This window comes from Talpa occidentalis, unplaced genomic scaffold (genome assembly GCF_014898055.3).
Source record: "Talpa occidentalis isolate TD23 unplaced genomic scaffold, MPIMG_talOcc4v2.1 talOcc4.15, whole genome shotgun sequence".
Lineage (NCBI taxonomy): Eukaryota > Metazoa > Chordata > Mammalia > Eulipotyphla > Talpidae > Talpa > Talpa occidentalis.
The window spans coordinates 54409832-54436527 of record NW_023601543.1 but is presented as its reverse complement, the minus strand read 5'-3'; the positions used below and the strand labels follow the sequence as shown (position 1 = coordinate 54436527).

The 26696-nt window shown below is 45.5% G+C and overlaps 1 protein-coding gene across 19 annotated transcripts in view; it reads right to left on the bottom strand.

Moving 5' to 3' along the window:
* Positions 1–1412: 1412 nt before the first annotated feature.
* HUWE1 (HECT, UBA and WWE domain containing E3 ubiquitin protein ligase 1) overlaps positions 1413–26696 on the bottom strand; it is a 161224-nt gene continuing 135940 nt past the window's right edge. For 16 of the 19 annotated variants that reach the window (XM_054695712.1, XM_054695716.1, XM_037512356.1 and 13 more), the window contains 31 exons: positions 26280–26413; positions 25928–26096; positions 24392–24620; positions 23595–23773; positions 23228–23317; positions 22920–23074; positions 21357–21402; positions 19602–19889; positions 18352–18607; positions 18037–18167; positions 17007–17221; positions 16637–16925; positions 16397–16499; positions 15048–15594; positions 13770–14373; positions 12574–12695; positions 12311–12467; positions 11650–11782; positions 11184–11386; positions 10454–10581; positions 9160–9256; positions 7096–7263; positions 6433–6678; positions 6202–6319; positions 5504–5644; positions 4578–4865; positions 4363–4468; positions 3431–3548; positions 2959–3140; positions 2498–2688; positions 1413–2031 (listed from right to left, as the gene is read on the bottom strand). In XM_054695712.1, the coding sequence (XP_054551687.1) occupies positions 1929–2031; positions 2498–2688; positions 2959–3140; positions 3431–3548; positions 4363–4468; positions 4578–4865; positions 5504–5644; positions 6202–6319; positions 6433–6678; positions 7096–7263; positions 9160–9256; positions 10454–10581; positions 11184–11386; positions 11650–11782; positions 12311–12467; positions 12574–12695; positions 13770–14373; positions 15048–15594; positions 16397–16499; positions 16637–16925; positions 17007–17221; positions 18037–18167; positions 18352–18607; positions 19602–19889; positions 21357–21402; positions 22920–23074; positions 23228–23317; positions 23595–23773; positions 24392–24620; positions 25928–26096; positions 26280–26413 (5936 nt within the window). In that variant the 3' untranslated portion in view covers positions 1413–1928. The remainder of the gene's footprint in view (positions 2032–2497; positions 2689–2958; positions 3141–3430; positions 3549–4362; positions 4469–4577; positions 4866–5503; positions 5645–6201; positions 6320–6432; positions 6679–7095; positions 7264–9159; positions 9257–10453; positions 10582–11183; positions 11387–11649; positions 11783–12310; positions 12468–12573; positions 12696–13769; positions 14374–15047; positions 15595–16396; positions 16500–16636; positions 16926–17006; positions 17222–18036; positions 18168–18351; positions 18608–19601; positions 19890–21356; positions 21403–22919; positions 23075–23227; positions 23318–23594; positions 23774–24391; positions 24621–25927; positions 26097–26279; positions 26414–26696) is intronic. The other 3 variants (XM_054695707.1, XM_054695720.1, XM_037512358.2) reach the window with 3 other exon arrangements.

The window sequence follows — 26696 nt, the reverse complement described above, 5'->3', positions numbered from 1 at the left end:
GCTGCCAGAATCTCATTTCACTTTCATCTTTTAGAGACAGTTTTTAAGTTTATTGATCAATTTTTAAAGCTTTTATTTTAAAGCTCTGCTGGACTTCCAGTCTCACCTCAGGTCAGTCCTTTGCTTGAACCTTATCAATTGGACTTCAGCTGTGTCAATCTAGATTACTGTCCCCTCCTCAATCTTAGTTCCCATGATGCCTTAAATTCAATTCAGTGTCGCTGACAAAGTCCTTTCTGATCTCCCAGGGTAGGGTGGGGACTTCTGCTCTGGGTATCCAGAGACCCTTTCCTTTAATCTGTCATGGAACTGGTAAGTCCTTTCCTAGACTAGAAGCTCAATACTTAGAGGGTAGATTCAACTTGCCTTCTCAGGGGCCTCCCTGGTGGCCTAGAAGTTAAGTCTCAGCTCTATCACTGCTAGCTCCGAGTTGGATCCCCGGCCAGGGAACTAACCCACATATGGCAGAGATGACCTCTCCTGTCTTGCCTGCTACTCCCCTTAGCAGTGTATTTCAGTAAACCTGTCTGTTCTGCTCTCCACTCTGTCCTTTCAACCCCCACACCTCTGGTCTACACCCCAGTTCTCCTACACAAAAACAACAAAAACAACTTCTCTTCTTAATCATCAGCAGGTCCAGGCACAGACAAGTGTGAATAGTGAAAAGTGAGGGAAATGTCTATCAGCCACTTGCATCAGGGCCAAAATACCAAGTTGTGGACATATCACTGATTTTCCTAGATCTGCATGGTCAAGAGGAAAAATCTTCTCAGAGAATGAGGAAAAACCACAAAAAGCAAGCACCACTTGGAGTTCTTTTTCTAACTAAACTTTTATTAAATGACTTTTTTTTTCTTTGAAAGTTGAAACCTAGTTTTAATGCTGGATGGAATAAAAACCACAAGAGACTAATAGGTGATCTGTGAACAGACTGGCAGACAGGCAGATGACAAGAGGGAAAGACAAAACAAAAACAAGGACAAGACAGTTCTGGAGAGCTAGTCAAATTGTTTGCTTTTTAAAATGAGTTAGAAATGACTTAAAACATGAAATTAAAATTTTAAACTAAGCCCCAGGCTTGAGATTGTTACAATGGCTCACTACCGGTTTTAGTGAGTTTCCACAACATTTTTTACAACTAGCTGGTTTGTTCTCCTCAAGCAAGGTGATGCTTTATCATTGGCTGTAAGCTCTAATACTATCATAACACCCAAGGAGAGATTCCATTCTAAAAAAGAGCCCCTCCCCCATTCGTAATGGCTGCTGTCTCGACTCTGGGAAGTCAACTTTGAAGGAGGATGCACCAGCGGTGGTGGCAGAGATGGTTTCTTGGAGAGTTCACTTCGATCTACTCTCCAGATATCTAGCATGTGCACAAGTGTTAAGTTTGAAAAAAACTCCATTGTGAAAAGTGAGTTATGAAGAGTGCTCTTTATTTGAAACCTCCACAACACAGACGCCAATCTTGTCTCGCATTGAATCATTAGCTGTGCACATCAACACATTCCAAGCACAAATTAAGAAATGCAAACAGAACAAAAAAATATATATATATATAATTTTTTCCCCTATCCAAAGGTTTCAAGTCTCAATGCAGCAAATCCTTCTGAACACAGAATCTGAGGAGCACACTGTTCAAACAGTTGGGACAAACAGGTCCCTGCAAGGCTACTGCCTTTTTAACACACGGGGTAGGGATCATGGACGGCATGGAACGAGAAGAGGTGAAGAAAAGGGGAGGAGAGAGAGAATGAACAGGAAAGGGGGAACAGGTATGCGCTGGGGCAGCTGGGAAACACACACGGTGAGTTGGTGGATTTCATTTATTGGTTTTTGACATTTTCTTTCTGTTGTTTTATTGTTTTAATTTCCCCCCTTCCCAGGTCCAACAATGGTAGAAACACCCCACAATGATGGGTGGGGTTCTATTAGGCCAGCCCAAAGCCTTCAGAGCACTCCTGGATGGCCAATAGTAGCATGTGGCGGAGCTTCTCAAAGCTCTCATAGGCAGGTAGGTCCAGCTGATTAAAACTATGGAAAGAAGAAAGATCAATTCCTGACAAAAGATAACCAAATCCCTGTTCTCCCATGGTGTCCACTTGGTTTCTCCTCCCTGAGGGAACCAACTATTCCCAATCTTGTCTTAGCCTGGTCTGACCTATTCTAATCTGGCTCCAATACTGGCTAGTAGGCCCCCAAAACATAAATCTGATGCCTATGAGCTAAGTCACAAGTTCCAAGGAGGCATGAGGGGCCACTGGTGATCTGACCTCTAGAATTGTTTTCTGAACATCCTGCTTCCTGAAAATTCCTTACTTCAGTCATGCCAAGCCTTGGAACACACTGCTCTCACAGGGTGGTGCTCACCTGCAATGTCTCCTAGTCCCATTTTGAGTCTGGGCCAGATCAAAAACATTACCTCCCATAGGACCACCATGTTGTGAGCTACCCCAAGCCCAATACAAAAACTGAAAAAGAGAACCACCTTTCTTCTTACCACGTGTGAGCTGAAGGCAGGCGATCAGTAGACCTGTCATCTCGATGGATCTGAAACTTCTGAATGCCATTCATGCCTTCAAGGGCAGCAAACCCTTGCAGGGGCACCTTGGAAGTACCTGTGACAAACTGGAGGAACTTGGCACGGTCAGCTTGATCGAAAGAACGCAATGCTCTCCAGAACCACTGGATCTGTAAGATGAGACATAAGAAGCCAGAATTAGGTAGAGAGCACCTGGAAGGCAGGGGGAATGAAATTTGGGAAATAGAATGGACTTAGAATATTGGGCAAGCCCCTTCTAGAGATGAGCCTTGGTTCCTCCATTTAAAAGATGAGTAAGAATATAGAGTTGGATGTAGCTGTCATCCATATGTTTCTTCTCCCAAGAGTAGCAGTTCATCTGATGTCATACTAACTAGCACTGTTTAGGTCTATGGGGAGGGATGTTGGCAGCAGCTCACCTGAATAGAGTTGGACTGGTATTTGTGGTATTCAGTGTTGGATTTTAAATCATCAATGTCGATTGTGGGCAATCCTGATATGAGCAGCTCTAACTCTTGCTCAGTGAAGATGGAAATGAGGCGCTTTGGAATGATCTCATAGAAGCCTTCTAAGAAAGCTGCCAGTTGTTTGCGGATGGCTCCTGTGGAGAGAACCAAGAAGTCAAGTGGCTTCTGAACTCACACATCTGTCAGAGGTCCCCAATCTGGTTCCTGTGACTGCTATGATGCTGCCTGGCCTGCCTCCCTCATCCACCACTCACCTACCACTAGGCCCCCCTGTATAAGGGTGGATAAAGGGAAATTATTTTTGGCCAGGTTTTTGGACCCCTTTGTGCGAAGCATTTGTAGCTTGCATAGGGGAAGAGAAGAAACATCATCTGCGAAATGAGTGCGGTTTGACCTTGTATTAAGCAAGGGTCATTTCACCTACCTGTCATTCTCATCTGGCACACCAGGTGTACATACTCCTTCTTATTCTCCTCTGTTACCAAGATGTTGGCCCCATTGGGTTTGAGATCGCGAACTTCACAGACTCCAAACTCTTGGACCTAGAACACGCAAAACACCAATAACATATATCAAACTTAGTCTAGACTAGGGCTAACACAGGCACCTTGGAACACACGCTAAATTCTTTGTGTTCTCAGCAAAAAGACAAAGCAAGGTCATAAAAAATGACTTTTCTCATTGGCTCATAATTCCCTAATAGGTAAAGACAGAGGATTTGGCCCTGAAACATATGAAAGTAAGGAAACAACGGTACAAGAGAAAAGGGCTTAGCTAACATACATAATGTAACATAACACAATTTTCACAGAAAAAGATTTGGGGTACAATGCCCTTAAAAAAAAAACACTTATCTGTAGTCATACAATTTTTCCACCTTTGAGAATGAAAATCATTGTACTAGAACATTTTTTTCTTTTAAAAAGGGTGAACTAAGAAACAGCTTGGACTGTTTCTACAAATTCTGGTTTTTCGATGTGACATTTTTTTTTTTTTTTTTTTAAAGAGATTTATTTATTTATTTATACAAGCACTGTGTACAGTCAGAAGCGCAGGAGGGTGAGAGAATTCACCAGAGCCAGAGCGGGGAACAGAACAGGCAGACCGATGAAATACACTGCTGAGGGGAGCAACGGGCGCGGCAGGAGAGGTCTGTCAGCTGCGCCACCAGGGCAGGCCCTCTATGTGACATCTTAAAAAAATATCCATTCTCTCTGGCAGACGGGGACTGGGGTACGGGGCAAGTTGAGATGCTTCCTTAGAACCATGAGAGATTATCCAATGACAGTTGCAAGGTATCTGAAATGGGTTTCCTAGACTAGCTGGGATGTGCTGCGATGAGGATTCCTGACCTACCTCAGTGCTGAAAGTGAGGTCATAGCCTAGAGTGGAGACATCATTTTCCAGCAGATAAACCAGGCCCTGGTAGAAGTGGTAATCTTCACTCTCCATATCCGTATATCTGGAAAAGCACAATTAGAAAGGCTCAGGGGTTGGGGTAGGGGAGAGGCAGCATTGGGACGCGATCTAGAAATATGAACCAATTCCCAGGTCCTGTACCATATCTTCACCTGACAGACTTGCCCAAGATGTGTTTGTAAAAGGACCGAGTAAAATAGCACTCCAGGAGGCGGTTGTCATAAACAGCTTTGGCCACAATGCGTCCGACAAACTTGAAGTAGCTGAGGTGGTTGGGGTTGCAGTGGGAAGATGGATTAATAGTGTAGGTGACCCGATCACCGGGTGAGGTACGGAACAAGGCATACATAGGATTAAACATCTCTCGCGAGATGATCATATACCACTCCCGCAGGAGCCCTCCAGCGTCCTGCCCTTCTTCTCCTTCAAACACTATGTACCTATGTAAGAAAACAGAAACCGTGATATGCAAAAAAGCCAGGAGAAGTTCATTCATTTATGCAGCATGACCCCAAGAGTAAGTGACTAAAGTAGTAGTTGCAGTCCATGGGGTGAGAGCAAAAAGAATATGGTGATTGAGGAGCAGGGCTAGTCTCAGCCTCTCTGGCTTCCTGTGTGATTACATGGATGGCAAGCCCACACCACGAGGGTTGGGTGGGAGTTGTAGAGATCAACTTCTGGAGTTCAGGAACATTAAATTGCTCCACTAGGTCTACTGTCTTGTTGGCTTCTATGATACTTGATATCATGAACTTCTGATCTACTCTAGGTTGCTTCATAATCACTAGTGAGCAATTACCAATTTAATGGGGGGCCACTCACACGAGTGTAGTCTCCCCTAACCCAGGGTACCATTTGCTCAGCAGGCTTCCTGTTCCTTGTGTAACAATGGGGATAGCTCCTGCGAAGTCATCAGGTGTACCTTTGTAAACGCCAAAGACTCTTCTGTCTCTGGGAACTGTTGGATAGCTCAGCCCAAGGATCACCCAGTAAGGCAGATGACCACTCTCAAAAAGACCAGGCAGAGAAGACAACAACCCCACCCCCATCCTGTTTTTTCTCTGCTCTGGACTCTTACAATCGATTCTTCATTTCTTCAGGGGATTTCCGGTGCAGCTCACGATAGGAGTCTTCAAACACATGGTCACGGCGGACATGCACAGCCATGTCTTCCTTCCGGAGTCCCTCATCCAAACGCTCTAGCTCTTGGCGGAAATACCTTGGGAGGTAGGAAAGAAAGAAAGATAGGATTGGGGATGACAGAGCAAACTTATGCTTGCCTGATTAGGATGAAGACCCACAATGCTGCTTCCTACCTGGGGAAATACCCAGTAGTTGGGAGAGGTAGGTCACTCACTAGCAATTTCCCCAATCTTCACTGAATAAAGGCCTATGGAGATTATGGTGTGGGATTTCCACAACAAGCAGGTAAGCATGTGTATATGGACAAGAAAGAAGAGAGAGGTAGGGATGAAAGGAGTGTTATGGAATGCCCCAGCCCTGCTGTAAGTGTACTATGTTAACTCGCATCTCCTATATTACTCCAAAGAATGGAGACTGGGATGAAAAAGGCCAGGAAGTATATTTAGGTAAAACAGCTGTCAGTGGCACAGGTGACTCTCTTTCCACATGCCCAGTACGAGCATAAGGGCTACCACCAAGGGAAACTTCTTTCCCGGACAATGATATGCCAGGAGAGAAACTCTGGCTCCTTTCTGGGAGGGGAGATACTATTTTGAGAGTTTCTGTACTCCTGCCAGTACCCAGGGCACATACTTGCGCTTGACATCAAAGTCGAGGACACGAATATAGTCTACAAGGACAGCAAAAGGCCCATCAGCGAGGTGGGTGGTGGACTGCCGTAGAATCTGGTTTAGCACAGTGCGGTGAGTCTCTAAGGGGAGAAAGGACAGTAGGAATCAGCACATCACGGGTCCCCAAGGACTGGATGACAGCCAACCAGCCAGCAACTCTCTTTTTTGGGGGGTGCCTAAAAGTTCCCCGTACCTGCAAAGCGAAGAAACTTCTGTGTGTCAGGGGGTAGGCTTGAGGAGATGTGCATAGAAGAGGGCTCCCGGGAGAAGAATGGGTCAAGGGAGGAAGGGGTGGCTGGGGTTAAGGGAGCAGGGGATAGTGGAGGAGGCTCGTCCTTGATGTGTGCCAGCTGGCTCTCACGAGTGTCTCGGACAGGAGGCTTGCTTTCCCGCTCTGTGGCATGGACCAGAAAGAAGGCCTCAACGGCAGGCTGTAGCACTGATGGTAGGAATGGGAAGAAATGGCATTTTACTTTACAAATTGTTTCTCCTTTGTAATCAAATCACGAAAGTATAATACAGAAAAATAACAAAAACATATAGGAGAAATGTAATGGCAGACTAGAAAAATGAAGTCACAAAGAAAATCAGAGCTTCCCTGAAACCAAAGAATTAAAGGCCCAAAGTGGGATAGACAACCAGTTATCAAGATTCTACTGGTCTAAAATTAAAGGGTATCAATTATTAACAGAAAACAAATCATTTTTCTGACACCTGAGTCAGAGGAAAAAAACCCTCTCCCCTTTGAATTCTCATTACAGAGACACTGAGGGAGAAAGGTAACTTGGAAGGAAGAAAATTAGGTGGGCAGAAGTGACCTGAGGGCTGGGACCTGGACCCTCAGATCACAGCTCACCTAGCACCGCATGCTGGTCATGGGATTCTTCCAGTTCCTTCAGACACTCTCCCAGCATGTCCCACAACTCATCCAAGCTCAGCTGCTCACTGAGTAGAGGTAACTCAGGTGGCCTTTCTTCCTTTTCCTTTTCCTTCTCCTTCTCCCCTTGTGGGGTTTCATCTGAGCCTATTGGGCACACAAAGGAGTCATAGCCACCTAAGCTTTTCTCTCTCAGATCAAACAGATTGGCACACTCGCCACCCACTGAATAATACTGAGCAACATCTGAATGGAAGCTCTAGCTGTATACTGGATGTCATTTAAATTGAAATTAAAATAAAAATCAACACACAAAAAAATTTGGTTCATCACTTGCCCTAGCCACATTTTAAATGCTCAACAGTCATATGTGGCTAGTGGCTACTGCAGTTCTACTGGACAGCACTTGGCTAATCACGGCCTCAAAACTCTCAAAGAACTTGTGGATAACCTAAGAGTAATGTGCAATAGGGGTGAAACTTTGGATAGTTGCCTTTCAGTTAACAAAGTATATTCTAGGACATTATCCTCACCTAATCTTGACAGCAGGCTTTAGAAGCAGGCTGCTGTCTCCCTACATTTTTTTCCAAGGCTAAGATCAGGACTTAAAACTAGTTCTTTCTCACTCAAAGTATGTTACCTTTTCAATCTTTAAAACTCTGAGACGCCATGGTGTGACATGGATCTCCATGGCTGATACCTACATTGGGGGCTTATTTCAAAAAACAGATGTCCTATGACAACATTAGCACATATGAAACTGTTAAAAAGGTGCCAAAGGGCCTCCCTGGTGGTGCAAGGGGTTAAGATGCAACCTATGAGGCTGTCCGCAGCCATTGCAACACAAGTTTGATCCCTGGCCAGGGAGATACCCACATGGCACAGCAGACCTCTCCTGACTCGCCCACTGCTCCCCTCAACAGCATATTTCAGTCAGTCTGCCTGTTCTGTTCCCCACTTTGTCTCTGGTGAATCCTCTCACCCCCCACACCTCTGGCCTGTACCCCAATTCTTGTATGCATAAATAAATCTTAAAAAAATAAATAAAAGGGTGCCAAAAATGTGCATGCAATTAATTTTGAAAAATGCTAATAGCATCCATCATGTGCCAGGTACTGCTCTAAGTGTTAAACATACTTGTTAACTCGTTTAATCCAAGGGGTTAGGGTGAGAGCAAAAAGAATATGGTGATTGAGGAGCAGGGAGAGTCTCAGCCTCTCTGGCTTCCTATGTGATTACATGGATGGCAAGCACACACCACGAGGGGTGGGTAGGAGTTGTAGAGATCAACTTCCGGAGTTCAGAAACATTAAATTGCTCCACTAGGTCTATTGTCTTGTTGGCTTCTACGATACTTGGTATCATGAACTTCTGATCTACTCTAGGTGGCTTCATAATCACTACAGAGCAATTACCAATTTAGTGGGGTGCCACTCATATGAGTTTATGCATATAAGAACTGGGGTACAGGCCAGAGGTGTGGGGGATGGGGGGGACAATTTACCAGAGACAGAGTGGGGCACAGAACAGGCAGACTGACTGAAGTACACTGCTGAGCAGAGCAGCGGGGGTGAAAAGGAGAGGTCTGCTGTGCTATGTGGGTCACCTCCCTGGCCGGGGGATCAAACTCATGCTGCAGTAGCTGCGGATTGCTTCACAGTGCTGACGCTTAACCCCTTGAGCCACCAGGGAGGCCCTAACATGCCCATTTTAAATGAGAAAACTGAAGCAAAGAGAGGTTTGTCTTAGGCCCGAGTCAGCAAGTGGGGGAGCAAAGACTTAAGCACATGCCATCTCTATATAATATCATAGCATAGTTTCTTTACTACAGGAATCACAGCTTGTGCTTCTAATCTTCAGTGAGGATGAAATGGTGCTGGTTGATGATCTTGGTTGGTTGGTAAATACCTATGAACGTTTTATAGAAAACAGTGTTTGCTGGAAAGAACTGGAAAATACTGAGCTTATGTTTGTCGAAAGCAAAAGACCTAGCAGACATTTCATGGATCTTTTGCTGGGCTAGAAATGGGAAGTAGTACTGACCAATGGACTGAGTATCCTGAGTACTGGGAGATGGCTGGTCCACATCCATGGGTGACTCCTCCCTCCGAACAGATGCCTCTGACTGGTTTGACTCCGACTGGATAAAAGGGAAACAAAGTCACATAAAGGGTACAACTCTGCTTTGCTTAGGGACAGGCTAGAGTGGCTGGTCCTATCACTTCCCACACACCATACATTTAGAATCTTTCCATATCTGATCAAGAACTTGGTAACTCTCCAGGACAAAAGGATATCCTTCCTTACTTCCTCTAAAGTCCTCCACCCTGAGCTTGCCAATTCAGTTTTCTTGTTGCCTGCACTGCCTCCACTCCACTCCAGACCTACATTCAGTCAGATACCAGTCTCTTAGATGGATACAGACTTCAAGACTTCTGGGGTCAGGTTCTACATGTGTATACATGCACACACACACAGAGTAAGTTTGCCCTTTGTTTCTGTTTGCTCACAAAAGGGTAAATAATAGTGTAACTTTGATGGGCAGGATGACTTAAAAAGCTAACACTTGCCTCATCAGGTATGAAACGAGACTGGGAGGATAACAGCTATTTTCCCTTGCTTCACTGATGGCAGTCATAGTCCTTAAATTGTCAGCATGCCTAAACTGTACAACTCTAATGATATACAAAAAGCACAGGCCTCAGGATACTTTAATTTCTTGGATCTTGGAAAGGTGACTTGTATGTTGCAAGGACAGAAACAATGAGAGGACGCCACAGCATACATACATGATGCCAGGCTTTTCCTGCAGCCATTTTGTGCTAGGATCCCAACAATGAACTCACTACCTAGGAACCTGAAGATTTCCTCCTGAAAGTGTCTGAGTGCCTACGTGCCAAGTATGGAGAACAGAGGCAGAGGTCAGGGTGGAGGGCCCAATCATGGACAGAAGAGGCTGAATGGGATGTATAACAAGCTTGGGGGAATTTCAAGGTCAGGATTCCTGAGTTATCTCTGATGTACTTGCACTGATCCATAAGAATGAAAAAAACCATCCCACACCTCCCTCAGAACCCACACTTAGCATTATGCAATATGCAAAAGCGCCATTATTGACTGGATAGCTGGGGGTGGGGTATGATAGCCAAGCTTTAAATCAAACCAAACCAACAAACAAATGAACAAAGAAAACACCAATAGAAATTAACCCTATTGTTCAGAAGCATTCATAGCAAACTTAATGCAAAAGCATACAAGGACAGTGAAACCCCACTGATGATGTGGTGGGGGGAGGGGGAGAGACAAATGAATGAGGGGCCACAGGCATCATGCTAACCGTTGCTGCTTGTTGCTGTCTCCGCGCCCTTTGACCCTCACGTACCATTTGTATAATGGCATCAGCCTCAGCCTCCAGCTGCCGAACAGCTGCCTGGATGCTGCTAGCTGAGCCTAAACCGGAGGAACCTGGGAGATAGAAAAAAGAAGGCAAGATATAAAATGTAGAAGGAGGGAATGGCCAATAGTCTCTCTCCCACCTCCTGGGCTGCCAGAAGGGCATCCTGCTGAGGTCTTTGAGCTTTAGCTCAAGCAACTTCAGAGCGCTCATCATCAGACACTAAGGTCTACTGTTACAGATGAGGGAAGGGGATATGGTGCTAGGTAAACATGTTGGCAGGTGAGAGGGTTTTGTGGGCAGGAGGAAAGAGAGGTAGGGTTTGGTAGGCCATGGCTAAGGCAACATGGCTGCAGTGTTTTAGTTAAGAGTGATCAAGGAAGAGAAAAGAGGCACACTAAGTGAGTTAAATCTTGTTGAGCAAAAGACCCGCCCCCAATTTCCTTGCCAGATTTCCACTCCCCCTTAAGTCCCACCACTTGCCCTAATGAATTTCCTATGCAGACAGCTTGAATGAGATGCAGAATGCAATCAGTAACATTTTAAGAAAGGACCATCATTTCCTTTTGGAAAGGTTAAATCAAAAGGAGACAGGACATTAAATCCTGCCCTCCAGGGACTCGGGTTCTCCACCACCAACCCTGCCCCTCAACTGGACACTCCAGTTCCATACCTAGCCTGCCTGTCTGCTTGGCTTTCTTGTTAGCTCGGCGTGTGTCGTCCCGGAGCTGGATGATGACCTGTAGTACCCTCAAGAAGAACTTCTGGGTAGATGTCTTGGATGTCAACATGGACATAGAAGGCAGCTGGAGCTCCCGGCCACCCAGAGGTCGCTTCTGAGATGCCACAATTACCACATTCTCAGCCATGTCAAACCTGGATAGTGTAGAGGTGGCTTGCATATGCTGACAGCATCAAAGCATAAACACCCAGAGCAAGCAGGGCTTTCTGGTGTCAACCAGAGGGATAAGGAATCTCACAAGGAAATCTCACGAGTAGGATAAAGTAGGATCAAGTATGCATAAGGCCAATAAGAAAATATACCCAGAGAGAAAAAAAATAAAGACCAGGAGACTAGTTAAGAGCTACCTTTCAGATGTCGCAGATTCCAGCCCCACAAATGGGTGGCTACCACCTACCTGCTTTGCATTTTGCCTTTCAGCTTGGTGGTCTGTGGCTGCTCCTCAGGCAGGCCATCAGGAGACAGGGTTTCACACTGGGTTCTCCGCTGCTGTTCCAGGTTGTATTCCCGTAGCTCAGCCAGAAGGGTACCTGGGCAGGCAGAGGAGCCAGTTAAGTGTTCAGAGATGTGTCTAGTGAAGCAGCTACACACTAAACCTTTCCAAGAAACCTGCCCAGGTAATCCTCTTTGCCCAGCTGCACAGAACCTGGAGTGAAAGGACTTTTGCTTTGTTCATCTTACTATGTATGCCCATGGATCATCCACCTAGGAACCATCTATTCACCTGGCCTAAAGAGCATGTTGCCTCTATATGACATGTAGGTGAGAGGAAAGAGTATGTGTTTTGGAGCCTGTATACCTCTTGAACTTCTGAGGTTTTCTGATGATCTCAGGTGTTACTGCTTAACCTTTCTCCCAGATTGCTTATCGATCTTAATCATGGACTAATATCACCCAACTCAGCACTACCAGTGCTATGAAAGAAGAGGGCATGGGGGCTATGCTATAGAAACAGAGGCATATGATTCAGTCTGGAGGATTCAGGGACAGTTTCTAGAAAGAGGTGACACCTAACTGGAAGTTGTCAGAAAGATAGGATGCTTTACTGCTTTTATTACCTATCTGTTTACAAAGGGTATAACCGAGATGGCGGGCTCCATTCAGAAGCAGCTTAAGAACAGTGTCCCGAGTCCCAGGGTCTCCACGAGAGAGCTGTAGTAACACATTGGCAGCATCCTCTAGTCCTTCTTCAGAACAAGAGTGGGATGTCAACACCTGGGGAAATGAAGGGAGGAATAAGTCCCAATTTGAGAATGAAAACATCATCTTCTGTTTACCCTTTCCCCCCTAACCTTGGTAGGTCAGAAGAACTTTGACTCACCTCCACAGAAAGCTGTAGCTGGTTTTCAGTGAGGCCAGAGGACACCATCTTAAAGTCTGTGCTGCTGCTGCTCCCATCACCCACCTTTGCTGGAGATTTGTTGGCCTTAGTAGTAGTAGACGCTTTGAGAAACAGAAGGAACATTGTTAAATCTCTGAAACTCACATGCCAGAGACTTAAGTGGAAGAACTGAGGAATCACTGAGCTGTCTAGGGTTTCAAGATGGGGTTAAGAAGTTAAAATAAAAAAATCCACCGACAAAAGCCAAATCCAAATGACTTAGGATGCCAAGGACTTGAGTGTACCTTTTAAAGTGACAAAGAATTCCACACATTGTTCTCTCTTACAGTCAGAGCTCCCGCTTCATCCTTCAAATAATACCTATTCGTCTGCTACAGGGTTTATTCACTTCACTTTGTGGGATTACCCAACACTTTTTAAAAAAAGATTTATTTATGCATACAAGAGCTGGGGTACAGGCCAGAGATTTGAGGGGTGACAGGATTCATCAGAGACAGAGTGGGGAACAGAACACACAGACTGACTGAAATACACTGCTGAGGGGAGCAGCGGGTGAGACAGGAAAGGTCTGCTGCACCATGTGGGTAGCTCCCTGGCCGGCCAGGGATTGAACTCATGCTTCAGAGGCTGCAGATTGTTTCATAATGCTGTGGTTAACCCCATGCGCCACCAGGGAGGCCCTACCCAACACTATTCTACCATGATTCATATTGTATTTGCCCTCTGTTTCAATAACTTTTATCACCCATGGGTTTTAGTTCTCTTGGTAAAATAAGAAAGATGGAAACTAGATGATTTCAAGTGGTTTTAAAATTCTTGCACCCTCAAAACTGCAGAGCCTGGAACTCAACCAGGTTGTAAAGCCTGAGAGTTCACTGAAGAAGAATTTTCTCTCCCCTCCTTTTGGTGCTTAGCTTAGGGAGGTCACATTTAGGGAATGCTTGCTGGTCTTCACAGGGGTATCTGGTCTGTTTGTATGAGAGAAAGAGGGAGGGGAGGAGAAAATAGGAAGAGAGGACTGAGACTGATGAGGGTAAGAATGAACACTTTTGGTTCTCACCAACTCAAATCAAGTGGATGGGTATCATTTAGGGAGAAATGGCTGGCAGGGGCGGGCAGGGGGAGGTTAGGTAGGTTTATGTACCCCACAGCTCCCAGCCTACATCCACACTTACTTGAAACAGTAGTGGTAGCAGTTGTGGGGGTAGTCACGGTGGTCGAAGCAGCTACGGTAATGGTGGATATAGCTGTGGCAACAACCAGGGCCGGAGTAGAACTGACAGGGGTGGATGCAGTAGGGGGAGTGGGTGTGGTGGAGGTGGCAGTGGTAGTGGTGGTAGATGTGGTAGAGGTGGCAACAGTGGTAGAGGAAGCACTGCTGCCAGAATTAGTCTGTGCTTCTGTCACTTTGTTTTCTGGGAGAGCAATTGAGATGAGAGAAAGGAGTCTGAGGAGTTTCTCAGTTAAGAGAGAGCTCCGGCGGATGACTGGGTGTGACAACATGTTCATGAGCTGCCCCAGTGGAGAGGCCTCCAAGCTGTATGGGGAGGTTTCCCCCTCACCACCAGCGCTCACTGGCACTGACTTCACGGAGTTCTTGCCTTTCCGGCTGACATTCATGTTGTCCAGTTTTACCAGTAAGTCCCAGAAGTCTGTGCAAATGCCACTGCTGGTGGACTGAGAAGAGCATGGGCTGCAGGCCTGCTTATTGCCCCTCTCCCGATCACTCTCACAGTTAATTTCTTTGGTCCGCTGCTGTGTAAAGTGGCTGGGAAACACCTGACGGGAAAAGGACAGGCTCGGTTTAGGGGGTCTATAGACAAAACAGGTCTTCCTGACAAGGAAAGACAACTGGTTCCTAGACTCTCCTCTTCTCTGGTACCATAGGAGACAAGTCATACAAGAGTTTTATCTTAACAGATAAAACTGAGTTTTATCTTAACAGCAAAGCAGCCTAAAGAAAGAAACAAGGGTATTGTAGGAGACGCATGATTAGCAAACTTTTGAGTCCTGGTCTCCTTACTTATCAACTGGGGCAAACACTTACACTGCCTTGTAAAATTGTCATTAAAGAAGTTAATGTATTTTGCATTGTGCCCGACATATGGCACACAGTACCTATCATTAACAGATGGCAGGAATGCTTATTTAAAAGAACACTGAGCTAATCACTCGACAGTCACACTAATTTTCTGTATTCCAGCTTCTTCATCTGTAAAATGGGAATCACACAAACCAAGGAGGGCTGTTTTGATGACTGAATAATATAATGCATAAAAACTGTAAGGAGTGAAGATAAAAAGCCCACAGAGTTATTTATTGGACAATTTCTTGGAAATAATACAGGGTTCAGCACTAGCAGCAAAGTAAGGTTTGCTAGCTTCCATTGCATTCAGATTTCACCTGTCACCCCTCTCCCATTTCCTGGAATTGGGTTCCTTCAAGTTTCTCACCTTTGCCAATTGAATGAGTGTGTCTAGAACATGTCTGCAGACAACAGGAGCAGCCTGGGGATGGATGTGGACAGTGGAGCCACTGCTTGCATGCTTCTCAGTATGTTTGCGCCCCCCTGAACGCTGGATCTGGAATATGTTAGTCCTGCAGCCTAGGGCTGCATCCATGGATACTGAGAGCCAGGAAAGCTGGTTGGAGCTCTTAGACTCCATTTTGTGTAGCAGGTCCAGGGGCCGGTTTTCATGGCTGCTTGACCCACAGCTCTTGCTTGATTTTTTGCCCTTTTCCTCACTTGACGCAAGCTTGGGTGTCTCGATACACAGCTCACTTTCACTGCTGCGCTGCAAGATGGATAGCAGGCTACGGATGACCCAGTGGCGGGTCTGGGCATGGTAGCAGAGATTTCTCAGTACTCGGTGTAGACGGCTAGTATTGAGCTTTGGCTCATCCACAAACAGTAGTACCAGGAGACAAGATAGGGCTTCATGGTCCAGGAGGAGGCGTCCTCGAAGGCGGAGCAGAGTGTCCACATTACTGCCAGAAGGTCTGGAAAAGAGAATAGTTCCTGGGTAATACCTCAGCCAGGGGTCTGGGATCACACACAGGCCTCGGGGAGAGGAATGTGCTGGATACCTCCAAGGAGGCCTCTAAGGAGAAGGGAGGGTGTCCAATTTAAGGGCTATTAATAGTAACAAAAGCTGTCCTCTTGAATGCCTACTATGTATCAGGCATTCTACAATGGTTGTAAGATCAATGGGCTTAAGACTAGAGAATTGCCCATTTTTGAGACAATGAACACAAGGCTCAAACAGGTTGAAAGTGAGAAGCAAAGAGAGGGTCCAGCCCAGTACTGTATCATCAATTAGTAAAAAGGGACTGCACCTGAAGTCTAGGAGATAAAACTTATTTCTGTCTTCTCTAGACTACCAGGAGGTTGCCTGTTGTACAGGAACTGAGCATCCCCTTCCCATTTTGGCATTTTGCATCCACTCTGCTTCAGCATGATTAATAATGAACTCCTCTCTATTTCCTCAGCCTAGACACTACAATCTCAAAGCAAGTGGCTCACTGTTTTCCTATTTGCTTGGGAGGCAGGGTGACTTTCCTCCTTGTTAAAACCACAGCTAGTGCCTGCCTGCTGCCTGCCTTATTTCATGCTTAGGGTCTACAGTAGCTACACCAACCCAAAAGTGTGATTTTCTGAAGGGGGAGTCCAAAGATACAGTTGCCCCACTATAATTCAAGGAAATATCCAGGTGACGTCATTCAGCCTCTCCACTTAGAAATGAGGGGGTTTGGATTAGCAGAAATAGAGGTGGTATGGCAAGTTGAAAAAAGATAAAGGTACCTGTTATGACTGCTGCTACCCCCCATCTGGAAGGTGCCACCTCTCTGAACAGCAAGGCGAGTGTATTGGACCCCACGGTTGCCACTCAGGCGACTAGTGAAAGCTGGAAGGAAAAAGTAAAGAATCTGGAATCGGGGAAGGGGTAATGAGCTAGTTAATCTACCAAAGAGAAACAACAGAGCCTCATCTGATCAAAGCTAGATATTGTAGAGTCTTCCCGCTTGCCTCCTCTCTCTGTACCTGGGCTTCGGAGAATGGCTGAGAGTGCAGAGGTGCTGCTGTGTCCAAAGAGTCGTTCATGCATGAGCTGCCGCTGCCTTGCTTCCTGTTCTCGCCTCAGGGCTTGAGCCTCAGCAGCAATGTCAGGGGGCATCACGGCCAAAACACTGTCCTCCATGTCTTCTAGGACACTACGGCGCAGGTCTGAGGGCAGAGTCTGAATAAAGGTCACAGGGTCCATGGGGGTGTCTGAGTTGGCATTTTGTGCCAGTTCCCGTCGCTGTTGCTCTGCTCTCTGTTGTGCCAGCACCTATGGAGCAGAGGGGTCAATGGGGGCATACCCACACCAGGCAGCCTATCGCCCCCCACCCCCAACTCCTGGCTCACATACTTCCTCCTGGATGGCTGGAGGCAGGGCAGCCAGAAATTCAGGGCTCACTTCTGTTACTCCAGGATTCCCAACCACTGCAGGGGCTGAGCTATTTGTTGAGGGGGCAGTCCGGGCTGGTGGACGTATGCCCAGCTGGTTCTGCAGAACTTCCCGGCGGATGTCATCTGGCAGAGCAGCCAGGAAAGAGGGGTCCACACCTTCAGGGAGGCTGATGCCTAAGGGGAGATGTAAGGTGTTAAGGGGCACACACCTCTACTGATACCTAAGATGTACCTGGAGGAAAGAGATTCATGGCCTTGCTTGAGGGAAACTGACTTCATTTGTCCTCACTGCATGCAAAGGACAAAGGACATGCAGAGAGGACCCACCTCCCTTTTCAAGGCTTAGAACAGCTCATGTGCCAGGTTCTGTGTGTATAACGCCATTTAACCTTCATCAAGATCCTACCATGTAGCTATGGGCCTCCCTGGTGGCCTAGGGGTTAAGTCTCAGCACTACTACCTCGACAGCCTATTGAGATGGACTGAGTTCAATCCCCGCCCAGGAGCTAACCCACATGGTGCAGTAGACCTTTCCTGTTTCGCCTGCTGCTCCCCTTAGCAATGTATTTGAGTAGATCTGCCTATTCTGCTTGCTCCCCATTCTGTCTCTGGTGAAGCCTCTCACCCCCCTGCACCTCTGGCCTGCAGAATATGAAAAAATAAAATCTTAAAATAAAAAAAGACCCTACCATGTAGCTATTATAACCTCCACTGCCCATTATCAATGAGGACCAGAGAAGTAAAGTTAAGTCCCTCAGGTCCTAAAAGGCCTAGGAAGTGGCAAGGGGGGGATTTGAATTAAGATCAGTTTGACACAAAGTCTAGACTTACTTCACTATGCAGCACCAACATCCCCTTGACTGCTTGCCCTCCAAATTTACATAGTATTCTTCATCCAGATGGAACTGTTTGACTGGTGGGCATTTCACCACTAGGGCTACTAGAAATTCAAACAACCCCAGGATGGCCTGACCACACACGGAGCTCACCTGCAAGGGGATCTTCTTCTTCACTGCTAGTTGAAGGCAGTGGCTCTTCTAGGATTCCCCGGGAATCTGCTCCAGAAATGGCAACAGCAGAATCTCTGGTGGAAGAACTCTCCGAAGACGCAGGAGGAGAGCTGAAGGGAGTAATTTTCACGTTGTTATCTGTATTATGTTTTCCAATTTATGACACCCCTTTCCCATGGAAGCCAGGTTGACTTCCCCAGTGTGCCAAGCACATACACTAGTTAACCAGTATGACTGTCTCTTGAAATACCCGCCAAAACATCCTGCCCTCTTCTTTGCCCACACAATGCTTACCCATCCTCAGGGGGCTGCACAGGTTCCCCTGTCCCGTCACCCCTGCCTTGTACTTCTGCTACAACTGGCGGGGTATCCCCAGGAGTGGAGCTGCCTGCTGCGGGTTGATCAGAATTGCCAGCTGCTGAAGGGTCACCCACAGCCTCCTCAAGGGTACAAGAAGCCAGGCTGCTGGTATCCATGGGAGAGCCTTCTAGTTGACTGCTGACAGCTGTCAGTGCATCAGAATCTTCAGCTCTCTCTGGGGAAAGAGAGGCTAGGAGGAAGTCACATGGAGAGGTTAGATTTCTGCCTGGAAGAGGGGGCCGTTAAGAAAAGTAGCAGCACATCAGACAAGGTCTTTGATAGGGATGTTTTCTTAGGGGCAGTCAGATCAGACTTTTCTTCCACTTAAGTTCCATGTTCACACCTGATAGTCCTCCTTAATCTCATCCACTTTATAAGGCTCAGTTCAGGTCCTTTCTCTCATCTGTTGAGCATTTATAATGTTTCAGGCATGCTCACGAAACATCTTTCCTATGTACCCCAGGAAAGGAATTCTGTCACTTTCGGATTACTTGGAGGCACTATTTGTATACACCTGTTGGTTCAGTGTATATAAAAAAACAAGGTTTCTTGATGGAAAAGAAGCCCAGCACCTTAAGGTTTCTCCATAGCACATCACAGGTGGCATGGTATAGAGCAGCAATGGCAAACAGATTTCAATTTTCTCTGTTGGAACACTGCTGAGAGGAATTTTGAAGCCCATTTCAAACCAGTGAGAAATGGTGCCATGAGATAAATGGTGCCTACAAGGATGGGAGAGCTCTATGTGTGGGGTCACATGCTTGCTATCCATGGAACTGTTGAAGCAGAGCAAGCTTTAGAGTTAGGACTCAGCACAACCACTTTCTGACTATGGGCTAATTATTTCTCTTTGGGGTTTCAGTTCTACCATGGAGATAACGCCAACTACTTCAAAGGATTGGCACAATAGACTGGCACAATAGCCTAGAGACAGCAATTACTTCAATATACTGCTGGCACTATGATTAGTATCCTCAGACACTCAGATGTATAATAACTCAAGAACACAGAAAACAAGCACAACTTTAGCTAAGAAAGCTAATGTGCAAGCTGAGGTTCTATTTGAAGACTTGAGCTTCTACTATTTGTCTAAAAGTAAGAAGATTGAAGAGAAACTACAAAGACTTCCATTTTTTCCCTCCTGTTCTACACCCCCCTCCTATAAACCTTGAAACTCTACTCACTTATAGTGGGAGCTGGGGATAACTCCATCTGAGTGGTTTCTGCTTCTGCACTTGGCCTTGTGGGACCCAATTCCTCTGGCTCTACAGGCATTAATAGCTGTGTAGAGCTCCCCCCTTCTCCAGCCGGGGACTGTAGCTCTTGAGGAATCTCTCCTAAGGCTGGTGGGGGTGGGAGAGCTGGTTGCTGTTGTGAGGGTTGCAGAGTGACAAGGGTCTCCTTGGACTCTGATGTAGCTGCATCAGCTGAAGATGGGGTTGTTGGGTAGCTGTCAGGCATAGGAGTTCCATCTTTTTTGGAAAGAATGATAATGGGGATGTTAAGGGGCAATCAGTCAAGGACCCTGGGAGCCACCCAATTAATACATGTGGCTTGACGAGTACCCCACCCAGCCAGTGATGCAGGACTCTCCCTGAGCACCAAGTGCTCCTAGGTTCAGTTTGTGGCTGATATGGTATACTCAGTATGAGGGCTAAGGCACAGTGCTATCTTAGTCCTAAGAACTCTTTGCAGAGTGAAGAGTTAAATCCTTTCTATGCCTCAGATGGAAAGGGAAGCGTTCAAGTCTCTTTAAAAATGATACATGCCTCACCCTAAATATCACTTGTCTCCTTCTACCTCCCCAGTTCTGATATATAAGGAATACCTACAGCTTATGTCTGATGGAAGCAACAGTGCCAACATTAACTGTGAATATGCCACACACCAAGGAAAGTAGTAAGTTGTATAGTTATCTTCTAATTGGGGCCTAAAATCCCTACCCCTCAACAATACAACTTACTACCTCACCCCGGCATGAGCAGAATTCTCTTAGCAAGGGCAGCAGGCAAAAGGCCATTTTACCTTTTGGACCCTTTCCTAGACTTTTTGCTAGATTACCAGGACACCTACCCTCTTTCACTGCTTTAAAAAAATACTGTGTAGGCTTTGTTACAATCATTTCTCAACTCAAGTGCCAAAGGAGAGAGAAGGCATAAGGAAGTAGAAGTTCTGAGGAAATAGGGGTGGGGGAGACATAATACCACATGGACCAGTTATTAGAATCACAAAATGATTGACCATTAAGATTAAAAGAAGGAATAGAATACAGAGCGGTAATACCATTTAGCCCACAGAACTATCTTCTCCAAAATAATGTGTCAAGACAGTGTTCCGAGACTTTTAGATTCTACAGTATAGTAAGAATTATATAAAAAGGGGGGAAAAGATTCATGTAGGATTACAACTTTAGTGGAGCAAGAAAAGAAGCCCCTCAATATTATTTAATAAAAATATTTTGATACCAAAGGACCAAGAAGGACATAATCTCTAAATATAAAAATGTTCTAAAAATGAATAAATTCAGCTTTCTGTAAAACTCATTGAACCACTTCTATTTCATTCATTTCCATTGAGGACTGGCATTTGCGAACCATTGTCATTAGCCATTCTCATGAAATACCACACCATGGTGACTGCGGTGACTACCAAAGGAGATAGGACACATGGCCTTGCTACTCATGCCAGGATGCAGTACAGCATAATTAGAAAGATAACCTGAACAGAGCACATCGGAGGGGAAGTGTACCACCGTGGGAAAGACAGTAGACTGTATAGTTATCTCCAAGATGGGGTATGACCCTAAAACTATACAATCTACTACCTCATCCCACAGAGCACCAGTGTTCATCTTCAGCCTACTTGGGCCAGCTACTTATAAGTGTCAGGAGAAAGAATCAACCAGTCAGCAAAAAAGGGGGAAAAGGAAGGAGAGTTACCTGAGAGGTTTTGTTCAGTGGAGTCATTTGTCTTAGATGCAGTACACTGCAAAGAGAAGGAACAGACTAATGTGGGACTTTGGAAGCATTACAAAGTCAACTATAGCAAGTCACCATCCCCCAAACATGCCATCTAGGAGTTCGATGACTTGACTGGATGATGAGTACTTAAGTGTGCAAATACATCTCCAAGTTTTCCAATGTATTTATGTTCAAGGATGGCTTGGGGACAAGGGGGAAAACTGCCAGGGGGCTGAATGAACAGAAAGAGGAAAGGGTAGTAAAAATCACTTTAGGGTTGGGCTGGTCATAGGATATGACTTGAACATAACTGTGAGACCAGCAAAACTTTGTTAAAGCTTCAACTGTCTATATATTCCTTTGGCTCATTATGTCCATTCCAGCTTTTTTCAGTCATATGCCAGGCTGTGTGACTTTTAGGCAAAATTTTAGAGAGTACATTGTCCTGACCCTATGGAAGAATTCCATCATATCTCAAACTGTGTTTGAAACAACATTACTGCTTATTAGGTAAAAATTCTATACAAAAATGTTACATCAAGCTTATTATTGTTCAGTTTAACATTTCAATGTCCTTACTTTCAATCCACCTGATACCGTAACTGCAGAATAGGGTATAATAAAGTCTTTCAGGGCCTCCCTGGTGGCGCAAAGGGTTAAGCACCACACTAGGAAGCAATCCACAGCTTCTGCAATACAAATTTGATCCCCGGCCGGCCAGGGAGCAATCCACATGGCACAGCAGGCCTTTCCTGTCTCGCCTGCTGCTCCCCTCAGCAGTGTATTTCAGTCAGTCTGCCTGTTCTGTTCCCCACTCTGTCTCTGGTGACTCCTCTCATCCCCTGCATCTCTGACCTGTACCCCAGCTCTTATATCATGAATAAATAAATCTTTAAAAAAATAAAAAATAAAGTCTTTCACGCAAATCTTTTAATTTCTTCATATTTCTACCACCAGTTTTAACTTTGTGTATTTTCAAGTTATACTGTTTGATGTACCAGAAGGTTCAGAGAAAGGTAGGTAGCCTCTTTCTAAACAAAATCATGCCAATTGACCCTAGAAAATGACATGTGGTGAGGTTCTGGGTAGGAACATTTTCTCTGATCTGACACCTAAACCTAACTTATTCAAATGGGAGAGTGGGGCCATCCTGGTAAGGCTCCCTTCTCTATATCTGATAAGGTAGTCTACTGAAAGAAGTGGAACTGAATCACCAAGAACATGTTCTTAGTCATAATCATTCTTGTCTAGCTGCAGTCACTGAAGGAAGAGACTATGATATAATGACTTGTTGAGTGAGGAGTCCCTGTGGTTTTTGCCTTATTTTCCCCAATGAGATACTAGAGAACTAATTTTCCCTTTAGGCTTGATTTCTTTCCCCTAAAAACCATGAGTGCACAGTGAAGTTGGAATGAATCATTTCTCAGGCTCAAAGTGAACATCCTAAGATTCTTCAATGACTTTTGGTGCCATGTGCATGTAAAAAATGAAAGTTAAGGCAGATACAGCCAAAGATGCATCCTCTTAGTGCCTGGGAATCACCTGTGCACTCTGATCCCTGTTCTCCTTGTCTTCTTTGCCTTTGTCTGTTATTTTTGTTTCTTCCTCAGCCAGCTGCTTCCTGCGTTTTTCCCGCCTTTCTTCCAGTTCCTCATCCCTCAGGAATTCCAGGTGATTGACAATGGGCACTTTAACAACTGGATCAAAGAGGCAAAGATCAGAGACTATTCTGGGGAGGTGGGAGAGGAAGCCAACAGGCAGAGACTGAGGCCACAGAGACCCAGGAAAACAAGTTTCCATGCACGTGTTTCAGCTCTGGAAGGCTTACCTGATAACCAAGTTCTACATACCTGAAACACAGTCGTGCATGCTCTCAGCATCAAGAACTTTGCATTCTTCTGTCCAGCGAGTCAGAGCTGTGGGGATGCTGGACAGGGTCCCTGTAGAGCAAAGGAGTGTAAGATTCTTGGCTTTGTCATATGTCAACGGATTAAAAAAAAACACAGTATTTTCCTAATAGGACCCAATGTCTTATCGTAAGATTTGGCACATCACAGGTATCCATAGTTTTTGTTGTTCTTTGCTAAGTCATTGAGTAGTTCCGGCTCCTACAAAATGGTGTTTCTCCAGGCAGGGCAGATAATGCTCTGCTTTCCCTCAGCAGGGAAAAAGTAGAATCTTAGAAATTGCAAGCTTTCTCTCACCACACAAACTTACCTGCTTGGCTGGTAGCTGTGCTCTGGTCATGGAAAAAGTCATCCAGTAGTTCATCATCAGACCGGGCAATGATGTGGACGTCATCATTGCCCACCAGGAGGCGGGCCCGGCCCCGGCTTTGTAGGGGAAGGCTGCTGCTCAGCTGAAGGATGTCAGCAGCAGCAGAGGGACCAAGCAACCTGTAAGGTGGTGGAGTGGTACCATGGTCACTGTACATCCATAGGGGTTCCTGTAACCTGTTACTGTGAGATACTTTCTGTATCCTCTAAAAATGCATAACACTATTAAGGACCTTACCATACTGTACATGAATCTTACTTTTCTAAGAATGCCAGTAGTCAGTGAATTTTATTTGGGCTGATGTCACCTATTATTCTATAGTTCCTGGCTCAGAGTGATTGTCACTGACAATGCCAAGTACTGTGTCAGAGTATAATGCCTTTGTTGTATACTGAGTTCTCTGTATACCAACTATTAATTCATATATTCCTTTCTTTCACTTCTAAAATAGTTTCTCCCAGGGATCCTATCTTGTCTGTATCTAAAGCGTTAAGTGCTTGGTATATGAAATGCTTAATATTAAGACTGCTGAATGTATGTGGAGGACACTTAAGTGAAAAGAACACAACATACAATTTGGTATTCCACAAAAGGCTGCACATATAATCCAAAAAAGATATGGGACAAAGACATTGTGTGTGTGTGTGTGTGTGTGAGACCAGAGTGTACATGTGTGTTTCCCCAGGTTATGACAATGCTGAAGCCCAGTGAACCCCAAACTTTTCTTTATAACTCACCTCTGGAGTATAAGAGGAGGGTTGGGCTGGCGATTCCCAGGGTAATGAACATGAATGGTGTGGCCTGTATTGGCTGTCAGCTGCCTTAGGGTCCTCTGACTACGCCCAATGCCCTGGGTCAGACGTGTTGTAGAGGAGCCGCTGCCCAGCGTCAGGGAACTGTGGTCTGCATGGCGTACCATCAGTGGGTGAGTGGTAGGGATATTTCCTGGGGATGGGGGGATGTCTGCTGCAAGGACAACATACAAAGGGGTCAGTGCCAAAAATAAATTTCTTCCATGCTTGTTCAAGCAGAGAACCATGTCTCCTGGGCCTTACTTCCTCACACGGAAACCTGAGCTTTGTCCTTTCTCCCTCATTCCCATGCCTCATTTCTATCACTGACACTACCATAGTTTATGCCACCATCTCTCACCTTAATGCTACAACAGCTAGTTCTAAGTAGTACCTGATCCTAATCCATTCTCCACACTACAGCCACAGTGATGCTTTTCGGTCCCTCAGAAACATGCTGTCCCCTTCACCTTGAAGACTCCTTTCCCTCTTCACTTGTTCTTTTATTCAGTTCTACTACTACAGATTGGCTTAATGATCCTTTACTCAGTGTTTCTTACCATACAATATAATGACTGTTTACTTATAACTCCTAATAGACCATACACTCCTATGAGGAAAAAGGATTGTTTTCCTTTTTATTGCTATATCCCCAGCAATTCAGCATTCATCAAATACTTGTTCAATTTACTGAATGGGCAGAAACTCAACACAAGGAAGGCTGATAGAAATCACAAAAATGCAGATAATCACAGAATAGAAGATATCTTGAAAATTATATAATCCAACCCATTTTTAATTTCTTTTCAAACTTTTTCATTTACAGGTGACAAACTGAGGCTCAAAGAGGTAAAAGACTACTTGGCCAAGACAACAGACCAGAACAGTTCAGTGTTTTCTGAACTATATTATGCTTGTGATTTGGGGTCAAGAACTGTCTTCTCAAGACAGAGTGATTTTAAGAACTCGATGCTAGAAGGGAACTTTGACGATGATGGGGGAGGAAGGAAGAGAATCACTCCTCCGAAAAGATGCATCCTTGATGAACAGTGAATGTGCTCAAATCTACTCCCCAATGCCAAGCTCAAAGGTGTCCATCCAAACTCTCAAGATCCAGTGTTACAGACATAAGGATTATTGATTGCCCTGCCACTGTAGTGTGCACATGGGTGCCTGATGCAGTCAGCCTTGGTCTTTTTTCTAAAAATTCAAGCAAAATCATCAAGTTGTCCATGCGTGCTCTAAAATGGCTGCCTGTTTATTGAGGTGGAGAGAACAAAATCAGTCTCTCACAATTCCTTCTTCTAAGTATACACTTATTGAGAGAGATGGATTCAGATATCCTTTGCCCCAGGAAGTCAGCATAGGAAAAGAAGTGTTGTCTGTTTAGATTGATAGCTGCTCTGGTTCACTGCTTGGCTTACTCTAAAGAAGGGTATTAAGAATCAAGAGGTTAAACCCAGCTGAGCCCTTGTATCTTACTAGCACTGGAGAACATGTTGTCAAACTCAATGATGAGATCATCCTCCCGGTCAAAGCGCTCAAATCGGACCAAGGGAGAAGCGTTCATATCAGGATAATCCTCATCCAATTCCATTTCAGAGCCATCGTCGTCATCGTCTTCATCTCCCTCTTCACCTTCATCATCCTCCTTAAGGGGAAAATAGGAGATGGAGAATTTCTGGAGGTAGGTTTTCTGAAGTCTGGTGTCATGGCCACATTTGCACATGAGGGAGGGAGGCGCTGAAGCTAGCAACCCAGACTGTTGGTTTTCTCCAGCTGTGTTCCCATGGAAGAGGTTGTCTGAACCAACCCAAACACAGTCCCCCCTCACCTGATCATCTTCCTCATCTTCCTCCTCCTCCTCCTCTTCATCCTGACTATCATCCTCATCCTCGTTACTGCCACTGCTGTCCTCTTCCTGAGTGTGCTCCTCCTCATCCTCAGGGTCCAGGATATTCATGGAATCTAAAACAAAGGGAGCACATTGGAGGACTATACTGAGTAGCTAGAAAACAGGCTACTGTGCAGGTCGGCAGACTGAGTGGGAAGGCAATGGGGTATCTGACTCTAGGAGAGGAAGAACCAGATCTAGTGTGATATAAAGACTTAAGTGAGCCAGCCCTGATTTCCTGAGTGCCAACAATACATCAACACGCTGAGCAGGGTGGCTGAATGTGGAGGCAGGCTGGCTGGCTATAGGTGCTTGAGGAGCCATGGTCTGCAACTTGGCCAAGTCTGATGGTGCCCC